General features: G+C 36.1%; 1 protein-coding gene across 1 annotated transcript in view; it reads left to right on the plus strand.

Moving 5' to 3' along the window:
- The window catches only part of USH2A (usherin), a 722977-nt gene that overhangs the window by 285556 nt on the left and 416097 nt on the right, over positions 1-21324 (plus strand). Inside the window, exons 21-22 of the mRNA XM_036931704.2 lie at positions 8706-8836; positions 20263-20389. Coding sequence (XP_036787599.2) covers positions 8706-8836; positions 20263-20389 — 258 coding nt within the window. The remainder of the gene's footprint in view (positions 1-8705; positions 8837-20262; positions 20390-21324) is intronic.

Genomic DNA, 21324 nt, shown 5'->3' on the forward strand with positions numbered 1-21324 from the left:
TATATGTACCACATCTTCTTTATCCATTCATCTATCGATGGACATTTAGGTTGCTTCCAATTCTTTGCTATTGTAAATAGTGCTGCGATAAACATAGGGGTGCACTGATCTTTCTCATACTTGATTGCTGCATTCTTAGGGTAAATTCCTAGGAGTGCAATTCCTGGGTCAAATGGTAAGTCTGTTTTGAGCATTTTGATGTACCTCCATACTGCTTTCCACAATGGTTGAACATGTTTACATTCCCACCAGCAGTGTAGGAGGGTTCCCCTTTCTCCACAGCCTCGCCAACATTTGTTGTTGTTTGTCTTTTGGATGGCAGCCATCCTTACTGGTGTGAGGTGAGACCTCATTGTAGTTTTAATTTGCATTTCTCTGATAATTAGCGATGTGGAGCATCTTTTCATGTGTCTGTTGGCCATTCAAGGGGTGGTTTTATCTGATTTCTGCCATGCTTAGGTCGTTGATACCCTCTCCCCTTTTCTGTTCATTTTCTACCTTACTCATAACTCCAGTGTGAACTCCTACGCTGGCTCTACTGGCTTATAATGTGTTTTTCTGTACTTTACATATTGATGCGCTTTTAGTGTTCTCTCTCTCCCATTGGGTTATGGGTGGTTTTATTCACTCTCCTTGTTCAGAATGTTTTTTAGAGGAAATGTGGAAAGATTTGCATTACTCTGCCATCATTATCCAAGGGGAAGCTGAGTCATCTGGACTAAAACTTTAAATGTTAAAAAAACTCATGAATATGACCTTCATGAATATGAATACAACTATATTAAATATGAATGGAAATGATATTTTTATGAATATGACTATATTAAAGACTACTTTTTATTACTTTGTGGGTAGGGAAGTAGTTTCTAATTAAAGCACAATTCCAGAAGAAATGAAGACAAATATTTAAAAATTTTGAATCTTTGAATTTCAGCCATAGCATAATGGAAACAACACCACAAGGTTAAAAGGCACGCAGCAAACTGGAAGAAAACATCAGAAACATCTACACAGGAAGGATCGACATCTAACTATTCCACAGAAAATTATTGAGGGCTTAGCATTAAGCACACAATGTTTGGGGCTTACATTTTAGGATATAGAGATATAAGTTCAATAAATGATAAATGTACAGAGTGTGCTAGAGATGATACACGCTATGGAGGGATGGTTATAATTGCTAACAGATCAGTCATAGGGGGCCTCTCAGAGAAGCTGAATTTGAGAAAGACCTGCAAAAGGTGAGCCAGCAGACCATGCAGACACCAGGGGAAGATTTTTCCAGGCAGAGGGAAGAACAGTTACTGAAGTAACTGGCGTGGAGAAAGGAACAGGAAGCAAACTAGGAAATGAGAGGAAGTAGAAACTGGATTATTTAGGATGTGATAGACGATTGTGTTGGCTTTGGCTTGTGCTTGGAGTAACACAAGAAGCTTTTGGTGGGCACCAAACAGAGAAAGGATGTGACCAGAATCGTGTTTTGATGGGGTCACTGTTGTGTGTGTGTGTGTGTGTGTGTGTGTGTGTGTGTGTACATGCATGTTGTTTGGGGGGTTTAGAGCAAGGATGGTAATGGACGAGCAGTTAGGGGAGACGATTACAATAACCCAGGAAATAGAAAATGGTGATTGGTGACATGTGATGATCCACAGTATATAAATGACTTGGATGAAGCAAGTCGAAACAAATAAATAGACCCTTTGATATTGGGCAAAAACATTTGTATGTGCATTTCCCAGAAAAATATATGGCTTTTAAAGCCTAAAATTTTACCACCAGCAATGATATAAAAAATGAATCAAAACAGCACAGAATTCTCATTCTTTGCATCTCGGATTTTGAAATACCTGAGATGGCCAAATAATAGGGAAATGGTCATTTACATTATGGAAGAGCACATAAATTAATTATTGGTTTTGAAAGGTAATATGTCAATATTTATGAAATTTTGAAATATTTATTCACATTAACTGAACACTAGCACAGAGACTAAAACACACAAGCAAAAATGGTTGTTGCAGTACTTTTAACATAAAATATAAATTTTAAATTTTAATATAAAAAAAAATAGAAACCCAAGTAAATGGTATCTATGGTAAAACTATAAAATAACTATGGTAAATTTTAGTTAGATAAAATTGTTTGTCTTTGTAAATTAATGTGGAAAGATACCCGCTGAATGTTACTAAGTAAAAAAAAAATTGTAGAGGCATTATTCACAATGGCCAAAATATGGAAACAACTCAAGTGTCCGTCAATAGTTGAATGGATAAAGAAAAATGTGGAATGTATATGTAAACACACACGCAGGAATATTATTCAGCAACAATAAAGAAGGAAATCCTGCCATTTCCAACAGCATGGATGATCCTGGAGAGCATTATGCTGAGTGAAATAAGCCAGAGTAAGGCGAATACTGTATGGATTCACTTATATGTGGAATCAGAAAGAAAAAAAAACAAAACATCAAATTCTTGGAAGCAGAGAGCAGAATGGTGGTTACCAGGGCCTGGGGTGATGTTTGTTGGTCAAAGGTATGAAGCTGAATTTATACAGGATTAGTAAGTCTAGAGATCTAATGTACAGGCATGATGACTATATAGTACTGTAATGAGCACTGGGAAGGTGCTAAAAGAGTAAGTTTCAGATGCATTCATCACAGACAAACAGATGGTAACCATGTGAGGATATGATGTATTAATTAGCATGACTATAGAAATTTCACTATGTATATGTCTATCAAATCCTCATGTACTCTTAAATATGTATAACTTTTATTACATTTTTTAGACTTGCTGTATAATGTGTGATATAACCCAACCTTGGCAAAGAGAAAACAAATGAACAATGACATTATGTGTGTGTGTGTGTGTGTGTGTAACATGTTTAGAGAAAAGTTTACCAAGTTGTTGGCAGTGGTTTCTCTGAAGGTGGCAGGTAGAACTTCCAGAAAACTTTCACTCTCAGCTTTTCTACTTCTATAATTTGAATTTTATGTAACTATTATTTAATACTCTAAGCATTTTAGGCAAACTTTGAAGTTTAAAATGTATACAGAAAAATGTGAAAATCATAAATGGTACAAGTTGATGAATTTTAAGAACTGAACAGCCCCATGTAACCAGCGCCCAATTACTGAATAGAACATTACTGGGCCCCAGAAGCCCTGCACCGAGCTCTGGTCTAAATTACAACCAGGGTTACCTCTTACTCTGACTTCTAACACCCTGGATTTATTTTGCCTGGTTTTAAACTTATATAAATGGAATCACACAGGACGTAATTTTTTGTGCCTAGGATCTTATGAACAGTGTCATGTTTGTGAGGTACATGCATGTAGTTGCTTGTAGCTATAATTTGCTCATTTTCATTGGGTATCCCATTTCATATTGTATCCCATTTAGTTATCCTTCCGCTGTTGATGATATTTATGTATGGTTTAATGAAAAGCATTGCTGTAGACACACTTACCTATATTTCTGAACCTATATTTTTGGGGGGATATATACTTTGAGGTCGATTAGCTGGATCAGAAGGCATGCATATATTTAGAAGATATATGGATAACTTAATAAATACTTCCAAAGAGCTATTCAAAGTTATTGTACCAACTTATATTCACATTGGTAGTTTATGAGCATTCTAGTTCCTCTGTTAGGCAACACTTTGTATTTTCTATTTCACTTTGGCCATTTTAGTGAGCATTACATCTTATTGTGCATTTCTCTGATGATTAATGATGCTGAGCACCTTTTTTATACAATTATAGGTAATTTGGACATCATCTTTTTAAAGAGCTATTTGTCCCCATTTTTCTAATGGTTTGTCTTTTTCTTTTGATGTGTAGGAATAGATTTTTTTTTCTGGATATATATCTTTTATAAAAAAATCTATTGCAAATATCTTCTGTACTAGTTGCCTTTTCACTCTCTTATTCATGCCTTTTGTTAGACAAAAGTTCTTAATTCTAATGAAGACAAATTTAATTTCTCTTTCTATTATATTTTACCTGTATTGTTTAAGAACTGTGCTTATTCCATGACCTGTAACTGTATTGTCTTTATAATTATTTCTAAGTTATAAAGCACACTTACATAGAAGTTAAGTAATCCCATCCCCCTCAGATTTTTAGATTTTTTAAATGTATGTCACGTATATACGTCTGTCTTGTATACCAACGTATCCCCAAAGCCTAGAAGGCTGCACAAAGTTATGTTTTCCTTAAATATTTCTTGAAGAATGAATGAATATTGAGGTTGAAGAATGATCTATGACCTCTCCAAACACTTGAAACAGAAAATTATACTTTAGAATAATTCTTCTCTGCCTTGTTTTTTTTTAAAATCAACATCTAAAATTAGGAAGTGATAAATGTATATTTTTTTACTTTTCTGCCCATTTTAGTCAGCACTGCTCCTTAACACAAATCTTTATAGTGAAAAACTACATTGGTACTTCTTGCGTCTGGTCCATGTGACTTCTTATTCTCAGGCCTGGAATGAAAGCACGTTCATGAGACAGAAGGAAAGACAGGGGTCAAGCTCAGTCACATGGTTGATTTTAAGGCTTCTGCTCACATGGGCACCACATGTCTGCTTCCATTCCTGTGCCCAATGCAAGTCACATGGCTCAGGCTAAAGTCGATGGACAGGGTTATATATATATAATTTTACAGGAAAAAGGGATGCGAATAATTTTGAACCATTAGGCATTTTACATTGTCTCTTGGGAAATTCAATAGTATTTTCTTTAAAATATTTCATAAAATATTTTTATGAAATATTTTATATGTTTATCCAAAGAATGTTATATTTGTACATCTATTTATAATTTTAGTTCATTTAAAGTATTGGTTACATAACTTACATAATTATATAATTTGGCTCAAAAGATAGGATTTGTCTGTGTGTATGGCAATAATTTACTGATTTTCAAGAACAGGATGTTACAATGGAGGTGTGCATTTTCTAATGTCTTCATAGTATACAAACAAAAGAAAATGACTCATTATTTATCTTTGTAATGTGAGGAGAACAATGACAAGATTGAATTATTTGACAAAGCTAGGGGCAAGCTGACCACACATCACACCAAATTACCCTTCCTACACTAAATCCTCCCTTTTCATAAGGCATTTTCCTTGATCAGTGTAAAGTATTATATTGTAGTTGGGGTAAGAATGCATTTCTTTGTTATGTAAGTATAAAGCTTAGAAATTAAGTGCTGTGTCTGAGAAGCACATGCACTTGCATATGCCTTGAAGAATGTATAATACTAGTTGATTTATTCGAGAGTATAACTTGGCTAATAATTCTTTCTCTGATTCGATTTCATTCATCAAATTCCCTTTCAGTTAGGGACAAGTAATTGTATTCCTAACTTGAGTAATAATTAATTTCTTCCCTCAAATCCTTCCTTTATTTTCCTACCTACTGCCACATAGGTGCCTACTGCACTCTGGGAGAGAGTTCTGTCATCTTCATGTCCCAAATTGTAGCTATTTTTAGGAAATAAGCTTCAACAGTCGATTTTAAAGCAATAGTTTTAATTATAGTATTGGACACCACATATAATATCAAGAAATAGTGACAGAAACATAAGATCTCTGAAGGAGAGAGCTACTCTGAACCAAAAGGAGAGAAGCATAAGAATAGACGAGTTGATAGAAATATAATTGTTCTCTGGTCAGAACGTCGACCATACCTTGGCTATGTCTGTGGTTTTGATGACAGATGTCTCTCCTTCTTTCACCTGACTGGTCTATTGTAATAATTAACTTTTGCCTCCCATTTCTTTTTCTGTAATTTTTTTCTAATGAGCGCTCTAAACCCACCACCTATTCATCCATCCTTCAGTCCTTATCAGCCAGCAGTTTGGACTTTGGCCATTTCCATTCAATTGAAAAAGATTGTGTCTAATGATTAGTAATTACCAGTTTCCTAAGCTTTTCTTTAGCTCTAATTATCCTACATGGTTACTACTTTGCTTTCTTAAAGTCCTCTCCTATACAGGCTTCCATCTTATAATATCATCCTGATTGTTCTGACTTAATTACTGCCCCTATTCTTTCCTTTTTGTAAATGTGGGGCATTTCCCCCAATGTTCTTTTCCTTTCTCTATCCAATCTGTTTCTCAGAGATGTGAATTTTTGGTACACAATTGCCAATTTATTTTTCTTGTCTCATCTTCTCTTCTGAGGTTTATTTTCTCATTTCCAAATCATGGACAATTTCTTACACCATTTATATAAACTTGAAGTTCCCCAAACTGAACTTGTATCCTCAACCCTATACTATTATCTTTACCTAACCTATTTGTGTTAATAATGCCACTTTTCCCTAAATAATTGGTGAAAAGAATTGGCCTTATTAACTCACATCCTCACCTCAGATCAACATGTCCTAATGAGTCTCCTCTGAAATATAGAGTCCATTCTTTCAACCCATTGAGTTACTTGCCGGTGCTTAATAACAATCCTTATCTTATTCCCAAAAGCATAGTAATAGATATCCTAACTGGTTCTTCTGTAGTCAAATTATCTGCGCCCTCCATACTTCCAACATTAGTTTGGTTGTATGCTGACTTTGAGCATTCTATTCCCTATTTCCACCCATTTTTTAATGCCTGCCTTTAGTCTATGGGATAAATTCCATTCTGGAAGCTCAACCTTTTCCCTCCACTTAGTAGGAGAGATGAAAGTAATAAAGTTAGTAAGGGGTTCAAATGAGTTTGCATGTGCTGAAAGTGATTTGTTGGGACAATCTGAGTCTGCCAAGTGAGAGAGGGGCCAGGGTGGACCAGGTACTGATTCTAACAGCAGAAACATAATGTCCTAGCAGAGAGGAGGGAGAGAATCACAGAGTCTGAGGCAATTCACAATGAGTAGGACATGTTTGAAAAGGGCGCAAAGCATAAAACCCAGAGGCTGAAGCTGTCTAGGCCAGGAAGACCAGGATAATTTGTGTCACTTCTTTAGAAAGTCAGAAGCCCACATGCCGGGCTTGCCTTTGCTGGTTTAAATGTTTTTCACTCTAAAGGCACTTAAAACACAACCTTCTTTTCCATCTTTGTCCTCTACTCTAACTTCTCAAGCCAGATAGTATCTACCATGGGGGCTGAGAGGTGGTCTGACCTAGAATCATCTCTTAACTCAGCCCTTCCCATCCAGCTTTCCTTAGTACTCTCTGTGCCCTGAGGCCCTTGTCCAGTTTCCCCCAAAGTCCTTCATCTTCCCTGAAAACAACCCCAAGCATCTCGTTCTCTGTGACACCTTCCTTAATCCTCTTGAGTCTAATTACGTCTTGTAAATATCTCCATAACACTTACCACCTCTCATTACAGTTTTTTGTTCTCTTGTCTTTTCCCCCAACTAGAACTTAATGTCAGGTACTGGCTTGTGGGTTTTTCTTCTTTACTGTGCAGCAAATGTTAATGTTCCATAGATGGCTATTTAAAAACTGGCTCTCCGATGCTCACAAAATGACTTCTGCCTTCCTGCCTCCACATTCCTGCTGAAACTTCCTTGCTTAACTCTAATGCACCTGCCACCTCCTTTCTCCTCATCCAGACTCAAGATATTTACTAAGTATACCTGAACACTGTGTGATGTGCCGGGGGTGGAAAGATGAATCAGACATGGTTCCTGAGGCAGTTGCAGTTTACTTAGCCCAATTCAATAGCTTCTCCTAGGTAAGGCCTTCGGCTACCAGTCCAGCCTAAAGGGAGCACTCTCTCCCATTCAAAGTCTCATACTTCTCGTTGACTGTATTACTATACAAATCAGGATTCATTAACTTTTCTGTGCAGTGTTCTTGAGCTTTTATTTGACCCTCATGTATATTCTTGAGCTCTTATTCGATTCTTAGTATATGATTTGTCTCTTAAGACAGATACATTTTATATTTCCAACTAAGGTGAGACTCTTTGAGAACAGAGATTGTGCCTCTTAAAATTATTTGCCAATTTCAATACTTTAAGCAAGATGCCTAACACACAGGAAGAGCCCCATAGTGTGGGTTGAGTGAGTGGGACACTAGAAAGAATGGGGGTGAGGTGGGCATGTGGTGGAAGTTGGAAAGCACTTTATAGGACCATTGTAAGCTCCGCCTGTCTCCTGAGCTGGGGAAATTTCCACAAGATGAGCATTATGTGTCCAGGGCAGGGCTGTAGGTGATAATAAGGAACAGGGGGTGCCCCTGAAATTCTGAAGGCTGCAGACCATTTGGTTACAGGATAGTTTTCAGAAAATGAGTTCCATGGGCCACCTGATAGCTGCTCTTTCCAGTTTTTAGCTTCTGTTACTTAACTGACTCTTTAAACTTCATACGTATTTTAAACAAGGCCCCCTACATTTCCTTTACTCATATAAAAACCCATTTATTTTCATAAATCTGATATTTTCATATTGATACTCTCCATATCCAATCTTGGGTTGACAGCATGTCTTTTTATATTGATAAGTTTTGCATAAATATAAACTTCATTATATATTGATTAGTGGGAGTGTGGGCTTGAGTTTCCAAGTACAGGCTGTCATTCTGGGATACATTTAAAACCAAATGGCTGGTACCATCCCAGTACATTGCTGTGTCTAATTTCCTGACTGTACTCACTATATCATAAATAATAATGAAAGTAAATGTACGTTTACCAGAAAGAATCAACAAAACCCAGCCCTGATTCCCTGACTGCATTTGTCTCACCAGGCATTAGGGCCAGCTTTCGAACAAGAGTGCCTGAAGGTTTGATTGTCTTTGCAGCATCACCTGGCAGTCAGGAAGAGTATTTTGCACTTCAGTTGAAGAATGGACGTCCTTATTTTCTCTTCGATCCTCAGGTAAACGAGTAATCATAAGAGTTGATAGTTTTGAGGGTTTACTAGGTGCCAGATACTGAGGTAAGAGCTTATCTTTTCACATCAAATCCTCCCCAAAACCTTAGAGGGAAGTCTTATTATTATCCCCACTTTACCAAAGAAGAAAATTAACCTGCAAAAACACCGTGACTTGCCCACAGTTAAAATAGCAGAGCTAAATTTCAAACCATATACCCTGACTGAGAATCCATGTGCTTAACAACCATATGCTACCTTATAATGAAGATTAAAACCTTTAAATAAATTTGAGATCTATTTTTATTTTCCTTGAAAGCAAAATTGTACCTCTCTTTATAATCTCTCTCTCTCCTTCCCTCCCTCCCTCCTTCCTTCCTTCATGTTCACCAGCAAATGTGTAAGTACCTGTCAGGAACTGTTGAACTAGGTATTGTGAATTATAATAGTTTTAAAGTTCAACATGGTCATGGCCCTATGAAACAATCTAAATAGGATACAGTAAAAAATTAATTTAAAATATTCATGAGTGTAATAAAAGAAGTATAAGATACTATGTATTATGGGAGCATAACATGAAGGGTCTTTCTTTTCTGAGTTGTCAGTATTCTCTGAAAATGTGATATTTAAGTGAGATGCAAAATAATGGGGAAAAGTTGGTCAACACACATGAAGACAGGTGTCAAGGATAGGGCAGGACAGGAGAAATACTGATGAGAGATGAGAGGAGAGACTGGGAATAAGATTTCCAGTCAGAGCAACAGCAAATGTTGTGTCCAAGATAGACAAGAACATGTATATTCAATGTCCTGGGATGAATCTAATATGGTCATGGAAAAAGAACAAAGAAAAAAGTGGTAGGCTGAAAAGCTGGGTAGACACTAACTTATTTAGGGCCTTGTAAACAAGAGCATTTGAAATTTTCCTAAGGGCAATGGGAAACAATTGAATAGTTACCTTCACATTAATTGAACAAATAAATATTAGTAAGCATTTGACATAAGGCACTGTATTGGGTCTGTGAGTAATGGAGAAATGAGCAAGAAATGCAAAAGAAAGTTTTACTTTCCATTTTCTTAGGTTTTCAACTTAAAACCTCTGATCTAAGTCATAAATTGTGCTTGCCGAATAAATGCTTTACATTGTGTTGGGGAAGCTGGCATGACTTCCCCTGTGCATCTAAGCGGTCATGGGCCAGAGCTCTGAGCGAGGACCACCACCACACACCCTGCAGACCCCCTCACTGGGAGATGAAAGGCAGGGCCTGCTGGATGGCATGTGTCTGAGTCCTCCCTGCAGAGGACCTCCCTGCAGGTACTCCCTGCAGAGGCCCTCAAAAAGCAGGCTGAGTCCTTCCTGCACTAGGAAAGGGAAGCCAGGCGCTGGCAACCAGAAAGACCGGGGGAAGAAAGGTGTACTCCTGGTGTTTCGACCGGGGCCAGAATCACAGCTGCCTGGCTGGCACAGTGTAGGTCCTCAGACACAGGATTTCTGGGTGTCCCTAGAATTACAGCTTTTGAAGGGATGCCAATAGGTAGACAATGAGTAACAAAAAATAAACAGCATCACCCCTAAGCAGATCCAGCAGCCAGAGAGGGACAAGAATCAGCTGTCCCAGAAGGCAAGGCAGATGGCCACGGAAAGAAATCAGCACACTGGAGCTGATTCAATTATAGAGCAGAAAAGTATTATTTTTCATTTGAAAACTTTTTAAGTAGTCTAATTAGAGCAGGGACACTGTTGAGCCTCCGATTAGAAAGTGAAAATACATGAAAAAAAAAATGAAAATATAAAGATGAAGGAGACTACTGATATGATTCAGAAAAAATTTCAAAAGCAGAACAAGAGCGCAACACTTGTCCAAGGAAAAGAAGGATGCGAGAAAATGATGAGCTATAAAATAGGAGAAACTATCTGATTTAAGAAAGATTTGATTATAAATGTATTGAAAGGACTCATCAAATTCTAGTCAAGATTATGTGAAGCTGTTGCTTATATAAGACCTCTGGTGCCAGGAATTATTCTAAGCATTCTGTCTGTATAGGACTAAACACACACACACACACACACACACACGCACACACACTTCCTCTCTCTTTCTCTCTCTCTTATGTAAATATTACAACAACTCCATGAAGTAGGTACTCTTATTATTCCCATTTAATAGGTGAAAAATCTGAGTAACCATTAAATTAATTTTCCCGAAGTCATCTTGCTAATCAGTAACCAAGCCAGGATCAAAAACCCAGCAACCCAGCTCCAAAGGCAAGATTTCAGCTCCAATACTCTACTGCTCTTCCACATGGGAGAATAATGCTATTGATAGCCACAGACAGATAAATACCATCCATGCACCGTGTTGGATGGAAATATTTCAGCAAGGTTTCTGAGCAAAAAGAAAAAAAAAAGTCTGAAATTTAAGGAGTAGAAGCATAATGAATACGAGTAATCAACTTACCAATATGAAGTTCAACCTAAATGTTTAATGACAGAATGACTAAGAAATGTGTTTTATAGTGCCCAGGCATCTTTAAAATACAGGAGACATACAGCAAGGGCGAAAACAGAAGCAAAACCAAAGCAAAGCTCTAGCATTCCCTGGTGCTAAAATCATTAAGAGTTGAAGGTGGAGAAAGTTGAGTGACGTAAAAAGTCCTAAAGGTATCAACTTAGTGGAAGTGGCACTAAGGGAATTGATCATATTGGTGTCTTCTTTCCTTAAAATAAATAGACAAAATGATTTGATTTTAAATGTTGTGAAAAAAGAAATTACTAATAGAAAGAAAACGTTCCAAGAACATCCAAATTAACGAGGTGATAAAAGCGACTGCTACCTTGTAAAAATCAACAAAAATCATTAAAAGAAACAGTATGATAAAACAGAAGAATGTCTAGGAGAAAGAAAATTTTGGCTCTTTTTTTCTCTCAACCTGTTAATATTTGGGGATATTTGAGAAGAAGCCTGATAGAGAAAAACCTGAATCCTGTAACGCATTAATTCATAGAGCTTTTGAAGTATACAAAATGGGTTCACCCGAAGTAGCCACTCGAGGCAGGTATTGTTTTCATCCCTGCTGTAGATGAAGTGGCTTAACTAGGGTCATACAGTGATTTAGTGATAGAACTGGCACTGAATTTAGTTTATTTCATTCAGTGCAACTTACATAAAAATTTATTGTACTCCTGGTGGTCTGCTATGCAGTTATGCACTAGGAATGCAGAAATGAGAAATGAATAAAATGCCATTCCTGCCATCATCTCGTCTGGCTCTCCCTCGCCCATGATTGGAGGGCTGAGAGTCTGCTTGAGTTGGATGGGGCAGGGAATGAGGAGAGCAATGTGTCAGGGTGGCTCTGCACTGCTCACCCTTCCAACTGGTCGTGCCGTCATAAATGTCCTTCCCAGTGTCTGTGAGTGTGATTCTAGATGGTCATGCACACCTCAGAGTTCCATTTGTAATAGCACACTATTACCTAGTTCATTACGTATTGGCTGTGACATATGGCCATAGGCTGTTCATTACAGAGTTTGGGTAATATGTGTGTGTATGTGCACACACATGCACACACACACACACACACACACACACACACACACACACACAATCCAAACTTATGGGGCAAAGTCTTTGCAGAATTAATCTCCAAATGGTTTCACTAGATTAGAAGTATGGCTGCCACTTCTTTTGACTGTGTTGTTTCTCTTTCTAAAGGATGTGATACCTTTAACCCTGCAGAATAGGAAGGTACAGGGGCCAACAAATGCTTAATTCTACTCAGCTATAGTATTGTCGTTATGATCCTGAGAATGACTGCCCCAAAACTTTCTCAGTCTCATCTTATTCACCTCTTTTCCAATGACCAGGTGAGCATCCTGGAGTGGGCTGTGATGACGGAGCTCAGGGAAACACTCACAGGGCACTGTCAGTCATCGCTGCCTCCTCCTCCTCCTTCCTCAGATAATCTTAGAGTGCCCATCACTGCCGTCAGCCTTCCCAGCTGCTCTGTCCCTCCCCCTATACGGCTGAATCCTAAACGGTATACAGAGTTGGTGGGAGCCAACCAAGTATTCATAAAATTGTTATAGCCAAAATCTGGAAGAGCAGGGAAACAGGGAAGACGTAATGAAGTCTGACTAGTGAATTTTTATCTGGAAGCATTATCTCTCTCTGCAAGGCAAAAGTTACCTGCATGTCCAGGAAAATGACAATTAATTTATTCAAAAAAAAAGTAAGGTATTTGGTTGAGCAGCATGGCTTTAGGATATATTTGGGAGAATGTAATCAGATATATTGTACTAACTGGTCATCGGACATGATGCTGTCCACATAAGAGACCATCAGCTAAAGTTAGCAGGGACCATATTCTTCCTCAACACCATGGAATTTATATTCTAATGCAAGATAACTGGACATATTTGCAAACTTTTGAATGAAGACTCCAGATTTTCAAATAATTGTTGAAACTGAAGAATGGAGAACATTTGGAATATTCTTCCATTGTTTGTTCTCCTTTTGAGTAGGAATATGAATATAGCTTCTTGTACAAAGCTACAGCTTCATTTAAAGTTTAAATTTAAATTACATTAAATTGAATTTAAACTGAATTTAAACATTTAAAGAAGTTTACAAGTTGTTTTACATGCCTCCCACTGACATTCAAATTATTTATATTTTAAACATTTTAAGTACCATGTTAAGCCACTTTTCTTTCCTTTATCTTTAAAAGAGACAAGGCTATCTATTGAACACCTTATGGTACTCATCAGTCAAGTAGTTATTGGCTTAATGTGTCTTTCTTAACAGACTATACTATCTATTGAAAGCAAAATCGGCTTTTTTCAGAAGAAGTTTGGCACAGGTCTTAAAACATAGATGCTCAGTAAATGAATGTTTGTTGATAGATTGGCTGACAGACTGGCTCAGTTACTGTTGGTAAAATACAACTCATAGTTGAAGAAAATTGCCAAATTTCTAGGGTAAAATTTCAAACTCTTTAGTGATTATTTAACACTTTAATTATTTATTGTAATTTGTCAGTTTATTAGATATGTGACTTTTATTGATGGTCACTTTTAAATTGTTGCCCCTGAATTCATTCAAAATAATTAAATTTTGAGTGCTGAAAAGAACTGAGTTGTGAAAAGTTGTAGGTTACAGCTACTGTTTAGAAAATGGTTTAAAAATAACTTGTCGTTTTGTACTTTGTTCTTTTTAAAATATCTTAATAAACTTAAATAATGAATTCCTTACATAGCAGTGTGATCCTACACAGAGGCTATAGGTATAAAAACTTGTTTGGTTTCCCTTCCAGTTATCTAGTGCTTTTTGCGAATGCATATTTGGGGGGAGGGAATAATACTTCATAATATTTAAAATTGTATATGTGTTTGCATATATATGTACTAAACACTTGAAAACACTGTTAAGAGTCAAAGTAAAAACACTCACATCAATAGACAAATCAACCAGACAGAAGATAAATAAGAAATGTAGGCTTTGAATAATACATTAGATCAAATGGACTTAACATATATCTACAGAACATTCCACCCAAAAGCAACAGGATACACATTTTTCTCAATTGTACATGGAACATTTTCCAGCACAGATCATATACTAGGGTACAAAAAGAGCCGCAATAAATTTTAAAAATGACTGAAATTTTATCAAACAGCTTGTTAGACCACAATGGTATGAAACTAGAAATAAATTACACAAAGAAAATCTGAAAGCCTACAAACACATGGTGGCTAAACAACATGTTTCTAAATAATCAATGGATCAATGAACAAGTTAAAACAGAAATCAAGCAATACATGGAGACAAATGAAAACAAAACAACAGCCTAAAACCTGTGGGATGCTGCAAAGGCAGTTCTGAGAGGGTAGTCATAGCAATACAGGCTTACCTCAACAAACAAGAGCAATCCCAAATAAACAGTCTAACTCAAAGTTAAAGAAGCTAGAAATAGAAGAACAAATGAAACCCCAAGTTAGTAGGAGGGATACAATAATGATCAGAACAGAAATAATAAAAGAGAGAAGACTAAAATAATAGAAATAAATCAATGAAACCAAGAGCTTGTTCTTTGAGAAAATAAACAAAATAGATAAACCCCTATTCAGACTTATAAAGAAAAAAAGAGAGTGTACATACATAAACAGAATCAGAAATGAAAAAGGAAAAATCACAATGGATACCATGGAAATACAAAGAATTATTAGAGAATACTATAAAAAATTATACACCAATGAACTGGACAACCTAGAAGAAATGAACAACCTCCTAGAAAAATACAACCTTCCCAGACTGTCCAGGAAGGAACAAAAAAATCTGAACAGACCAATTACCAGAAATGAAATCGAACTGGTAATCAAACACTCCCAAAAAACAAAAGGTCAGTGCCAGATGGCTTCACAGCTGAATTCTACCAAAAATTTAAAGAGGAGCTAATAACCTACCTTCTTAAAGTATTCCAAAAATTAGAAGAGGAGAGAGTCCTTCCAAACTCATTTTAGAGGCCAGCATCACTCTAATATCAAAACCAGATAAGATACCATAAAAAAAAGAAAATTACAGACCAGTATTCCTAATGAACATAGATGCAAAAATACCCAAGAAAATATTAGCAAACCAAATTCAAAAATACATCGAAAGATCGTCCATCATGACCAAGTGAGATTTATTCCAGGGATACAAGGATGGTACAATATGCATGATTTATTCAATGTGATACACTACACATGATAGTCTTAATAAATTCTGAAAAAGCATTTAACAAAATTCAACATTCATCATGTTGTCATGATAAAAACTCTCAACAAAATGGGTCCAGAGGGTATGTACCTCAACATAATAAGGCCTATATAAGACAAACCTACAGCCAACATCATACTTAATAGCAAAAAGCTGAAAGCTTTTCCTCTAAGATCAGAAACAAGACAAGGATGCCCATTCTCACCACTTTTATTCAACATAGTACTGGAAGTGCTAGCCATAGCAATCAGACAAAACAAAGAGATAAAAGGCATCCAAATTGGTAAGGAGAAATTAAACTGTCACTATTTGTAGATGACATAATATTATACATAGAAATCTCTAAAGATGCCACCAAAAAACTATAAGAACTAATAACTAGATTCAGCAAAATCACCAGGCACAAAATTAATACACAGAAATTTGTTGCATTCCTATATACTAATGATGAACTAGCAGAAAGAGAAATCAGGAAAACAATTCCATTTACAATTGCATCAAAAAGAATAAAATACCTAGGAATAAACCTAAACAAGGAGGTCAAAGACCTATGCCCTGAAAACTACAAGACACTCATGAGAGAAATTAAAGAAACACCAATAAAGGGAAGTCTATCCCATGCTCATGGATAGAAAGAATTAATACTGTCCAAATGGCCATCCTGTCTAAAGCAATTTACAGATTCAATGGATCCCTATAAAAAAATCAACAGCATTTTTCAATGAACTAGAACAGATAGTTCTAAAATTCACATGGTACCACAAAAGACCCCAAAGAGCCAAAGCAATCCTGAGAAAGAACAAAGCTGGGAGGATTACACTCCCTGACTTCAAGCTCTACTACAAAGCTACAGTGATCAAAACAGTTTGGTACTGGCACAAGAACAGACCCATAGAACAATGAAACAGAATAAAGAGCCCAGATACAACATGCATGTATTATCATCACTTAATACACAATAAAGGAGCCATGAATATACAATGGGGAAATGACAGTCTCTTTAATAACTGGTGTTTGGAAAACTGGACAGTTACATGTGAGAGTATGAAACTGGATTATTGTCTAACTCCATACCCAAAAGTAAACTCTAAATGGATCAAAGCCCTGAATGTAAGTCATGAACCCACAAAACTCTTAGAAGAAACATAGGCAAAAATCTCTTGAATATAAGCATGAGCAATTTTTTTCCTGGAGACATCTCCTTGGGCAAGGGAAACAAAATAAAAAATGAGGAAGTGGGACTACATCAAACTAAAAAGCAAAGAACACCATCAGCAAAACAAAAAGTCATCCTACTGTATGGGAGAATATATTCATAAATGGCTCATCTGATAAGGATTTAACATCCAAATTATATAAATAACTCACATGCCTCAACACCTAAAAAACAAATAACCTGGTTAAAAAATGGGCAGAGGATCTGAACAGATATTTCTCCAAAGAAGAAATGCAAATCAAAACCACATGAGATGTCACTTCACACCAGTTACAATGGCCACTATCCAAAGGACAAGAAATAAAAGATACTGGTGAGGATGTGGAGAAATGGGAACCCTCCTACAGTGTTGGTGGGAATGTAAATTGGTGTAAACATTGTGGAAAGCAATATGGAGTTTCCTCAGAAAGCTAAAAATAGAAACACCATTCAATCCAGTAATTCTACTTCTAGGAATTTACCTGAAGAAAACAAAATCTCTGATTGAAAAGATATATGCACCTCAATGTTTATCACTGCATTATTTACAATAGCCAAGATATGGAAACAACATAAGTATCCATCAACAGATGAATGGATAAATAATATGTGGTACATATACACACTATGGACTATTCTTTAGCCATAAAACAAAAAGAAATCTTGCCATTTGCAACAACATAGATTGATCTAGAGGGTATTATGCTCAGTGAAACAAGCCAGGTGGAGAAAGACAAATGCCATACAATTTCACTTATTTATAAATTTAAAAACAAAGCAAGCAGAATGAACAAAACAGCAGTAGATTTGTAGACACTGAGAAGTGACTAGTGGTTACCAAGGCAGAGTAGGGATGGGTGAGGAATACAAAAGGGCACAATAATTCGCAATCACAATGTAAGTTGGTCATGGGTATGGAAGTACAGCATGGAGAATACAGTCATTGATTCTGTAACATCTGTCTATGTTGCTAGATAGTAACTGCATTAGAGGGGATGAGGATTTAATAATATAGGTAACTGTTGAACCACTGTATTGTACATTTGAAACCAATATGAGATTGTATATCAATGATACTTCAAAAAAAATCATAACGGAAGTGTCAAAGTAAAGTTACTCCAATTTTTAATTGCTGTATTTTTTTTGTTGCTGTTAATTCTGTAGCAACTATAATCTTCCCATTCCTTATCTGATTAATTTTGGTTTGGATGCACTTGATCTGCTCTTATTTTGTTAACCAACAATGACTCATGGTTATCATTTAAATGTGTTATGTTCAGTGACAGTTACAGGAAATTCAGATTCCATTCTGATATCACTTAGAAGGAAGCAGTGAAAGTAAAAGCTTTCAACAATTCTGAATAGTATCTATTTAACATGTCTGATGTTTTCCCAATGGAAAGAACAAATGAATGACATGACACCAGAATTGATCACAGAATTATTCTCTTAACATTTGTTGGGGGCAATAATCTTAAAATGATCATCAAAGAATAATATGCTAAGCTTCTCTAAGTACAAAGCAAATTTGGCCTACTGAAGCTGTATGTTCTATACCGGAATTTGTTTCCCATAAATGTGATTTCTGATGTAGAGAACTACTAATACTTCAGATTGTTGCCAAACATAATATGAAGGACCACTTACTCAGACACCTGATCTTTGGAATGCAGCATCGTTTGTAACAATTTTAACGCTAACTAAGTACACTTTGATGAGACAGCATTTAATAAAATGCTCATTAATTTCATCATTAGCAAGGGTATGCTAAGAAGTAAGCCAGTTTCTTATGTCACGCCCAATTAGCATCCCATGCTAGTAATCCCATTAGTATTGTTGAATTCACTAATGGAAAAACTAATGGGCATGCTACCAGGGCACATTAATTGGGCACGACACCAGTTCTGGTTTTAATTATTAAACTACGATAATGAAATGCGTGTTTGTAAAATATTAAAATGTTGAAATAGGTTTGAAGAAAATAAAACAGTATGTAGAGAAAAGAGATACAAAGCAAGTCAACCTACACAAATTCAAGGACTGGAAAATGGACTTACCAAGTGGTCATCTTTTGAGCTGATCGAGTTGTAAAAGTTGGGATATTGTCCACATGAGAAGCTACCCAGTCATACTCATGGGAAATTAAAAACTGTTTTTTTGTTACTTTGAAATTCTGTGTGTCATACACATTGTCATGCTCTGTATGAGGCCTGACAGGAGCCAATTAAACATGTAGAACAGACATGTTGTAATACTGCTGAAGCTCTTTTATGGAAATACAAACAGAAATGTTTCACTGAAGACGGAATGATTAACATTGCATTTCTGTGACTTAAACTTTGCCGTATTACATTAGGTAAATTAGTTTGCTCTTTTTAAAGAATATTATACCAAAATCAGTAGAATTTGGTGAAATGTTCTAAGCAATTACAAAAATATTTTGTAATATTTTGCTCAATCTTATTTTTGGTTTTTAAAACTTTTCATTGGATTGAAGTGAATTGTTGTTAAGGAAACTGACTTTATTAAAAAAGAAAGAAGGAAATGTATTTTCATTTAGAAGGTTTAAAATAATTTTCTAGTTATTTTTTTCTTTCTTTCTTTTTCTTTTTTCAGTGGTTGTTTTTTCTTTAATAGTAAAGTAGTTTAAGATGATGGTGACAAAGTTGGAATGTCTTTTTCTTAGTCTAGCTTGCTAACTAACACTAAAATGTATGCCATTGGTACCAACCAGGATATACTGAAAACGTGCTCACTTGGCTATAAAGTGTTAAGATGGATGGTTTCTTGTCTGCTTCTCTTTCTCTGTTTTTTACCCTCCCTCACTGTCTTTTTTTGGTAATCTCTATTCTTGATTTCTGCCATTTTCTAGTCCTGCCCATTTAGGAATTCATTTTTAAGTATGATACTATTATGTGGGTAATAGACCACATATACTTAGTATAAATGCTGGAGTTTCAGACTACTAAGCACTCAGTGTTAAGTTTAACAACACTTATTTTTAATGTATTAATAAGTGACCAATATTTAATGTGAATCTCATTCCTTCTTGTTATTAGTAATGTAATGGAGATACTAGAAACTAACTTTGCCAACATTTCCTTATCTTTAGAACAGCATTGATTGAATGGTAATTTTATTAGTTTTAAATTTTTGTTTCTTATTTCTGACAAAAAAATTAAAATCTAACATTGTAAAATAAAAACTCCATTACTTTTCTGATAAGTGTAGGGACTCAAAATACAAGTGTATTTGTAAGCGATTCCTATACCAAAGAGGAGGTTTTTTTTCAGATTTGAGCACTGTGGTGTTTGTAGAAGTGCATCACAGCAGAGCTGGAATGACGTTAGACATCAACTTTAAGTTCTGCTTGAAACGAATGTATGCTTGCATCAGGTCTGTGTTGAAATTTGTAAATTGGTCCTCAATATTCATTTAAATAAACATATATTCATTCATTAATTCACTCCTTCCTTTTAGGGGTCTTCAGTGGAAGTTACCACAACCAATGATGATAGTAAACGCTATAGCGACGGTGAATGGCATGAAATAATTGCTATCAGGCATCAGGCTTTCGGCCAAATCACACTTGATGGGCAGTTCACAGGTGAGCACTTCCCTGATATACATAAATGGCTTTTTTGATATGCTGATGTTGCCATACTTTTCTGTTGTTTATATTTGTATATCTCTTCTTTCACCTTTACCTCTACTCACTTTCATCTAAATAGATGTTGAATTTGCCTTTGGGGTGCTCCTAAAATAATGAAGTCTAGCAACCATTTTCCTATCTATGCAGGATTTCAGTAAAGCAAAAACAAGAACAAAGTCATCAGGAACAATTTTACATGTTTTATAGTTCTTTACAACTTGCAAGTGCCTTACCTTACGATCCCTCATATTGCTTTGACCTCCAGACACAAATAAAGTAGTTATTACATGCATTTTAGAGATGAGAAACTGAGGCTCAAAATAAGCAAATAACTTTTCCTAGTTTACAAAATTGGCAGGCAGCATGTCCTGTCTCTGTGATTCTAAGTATAGTATTCTTTCCATCATGCCCCATCTATGATCCTCATGTAATTGTAAAACATTACAGTACCTGTATGATAGTACAGGCTTTTATTAATCCATTTAAGATATATGGAATTTTTTTTAACGAGCCCCTGCCATGAGCCAGGTATTGGTCTAGGAACTCTGGACACAAAGAGCAGTATTTATACTATAGGAGGGAGAGTAACAGGAGACAGAGTAAATAAATACTGAACAAATATCCACTAGTGGTGCATTCTAGGAATGATAAACATGATAAGCAGGAAAGCTGTGTGTGTATTGGGGAGGAGATATTTTGGCTTTATGTAAGACTATTAGAGAAGGTCTGTCTGATAAGGTGACATTTGAGCAGACCCATAAAGGGAGTAGAAGGGTAAAACAGGAAACTATCCAGAAGACTGTGTCAAGCAGAGGGAACAGCAGGTGCCAGGGCCCTGAGGTAGAAACATATGCCATATGTGGTACACCAGGGACCAAGGATGCCAGTGT

This window comes from Manis pentadactyla, chromosome 19 (genome assembly GCF_030020395.1).
Source record: "Manis pentadactyla isolate mManPen7 chromosome 19, mManPen7.hap1, whole genome shotgun sequence".
NCBI classification, from domain to species: Eukaryota; Metazoa; Chordata; class Mammalia; order Pholidota; family Manidae; genus Manis; species Manis pentadactyla.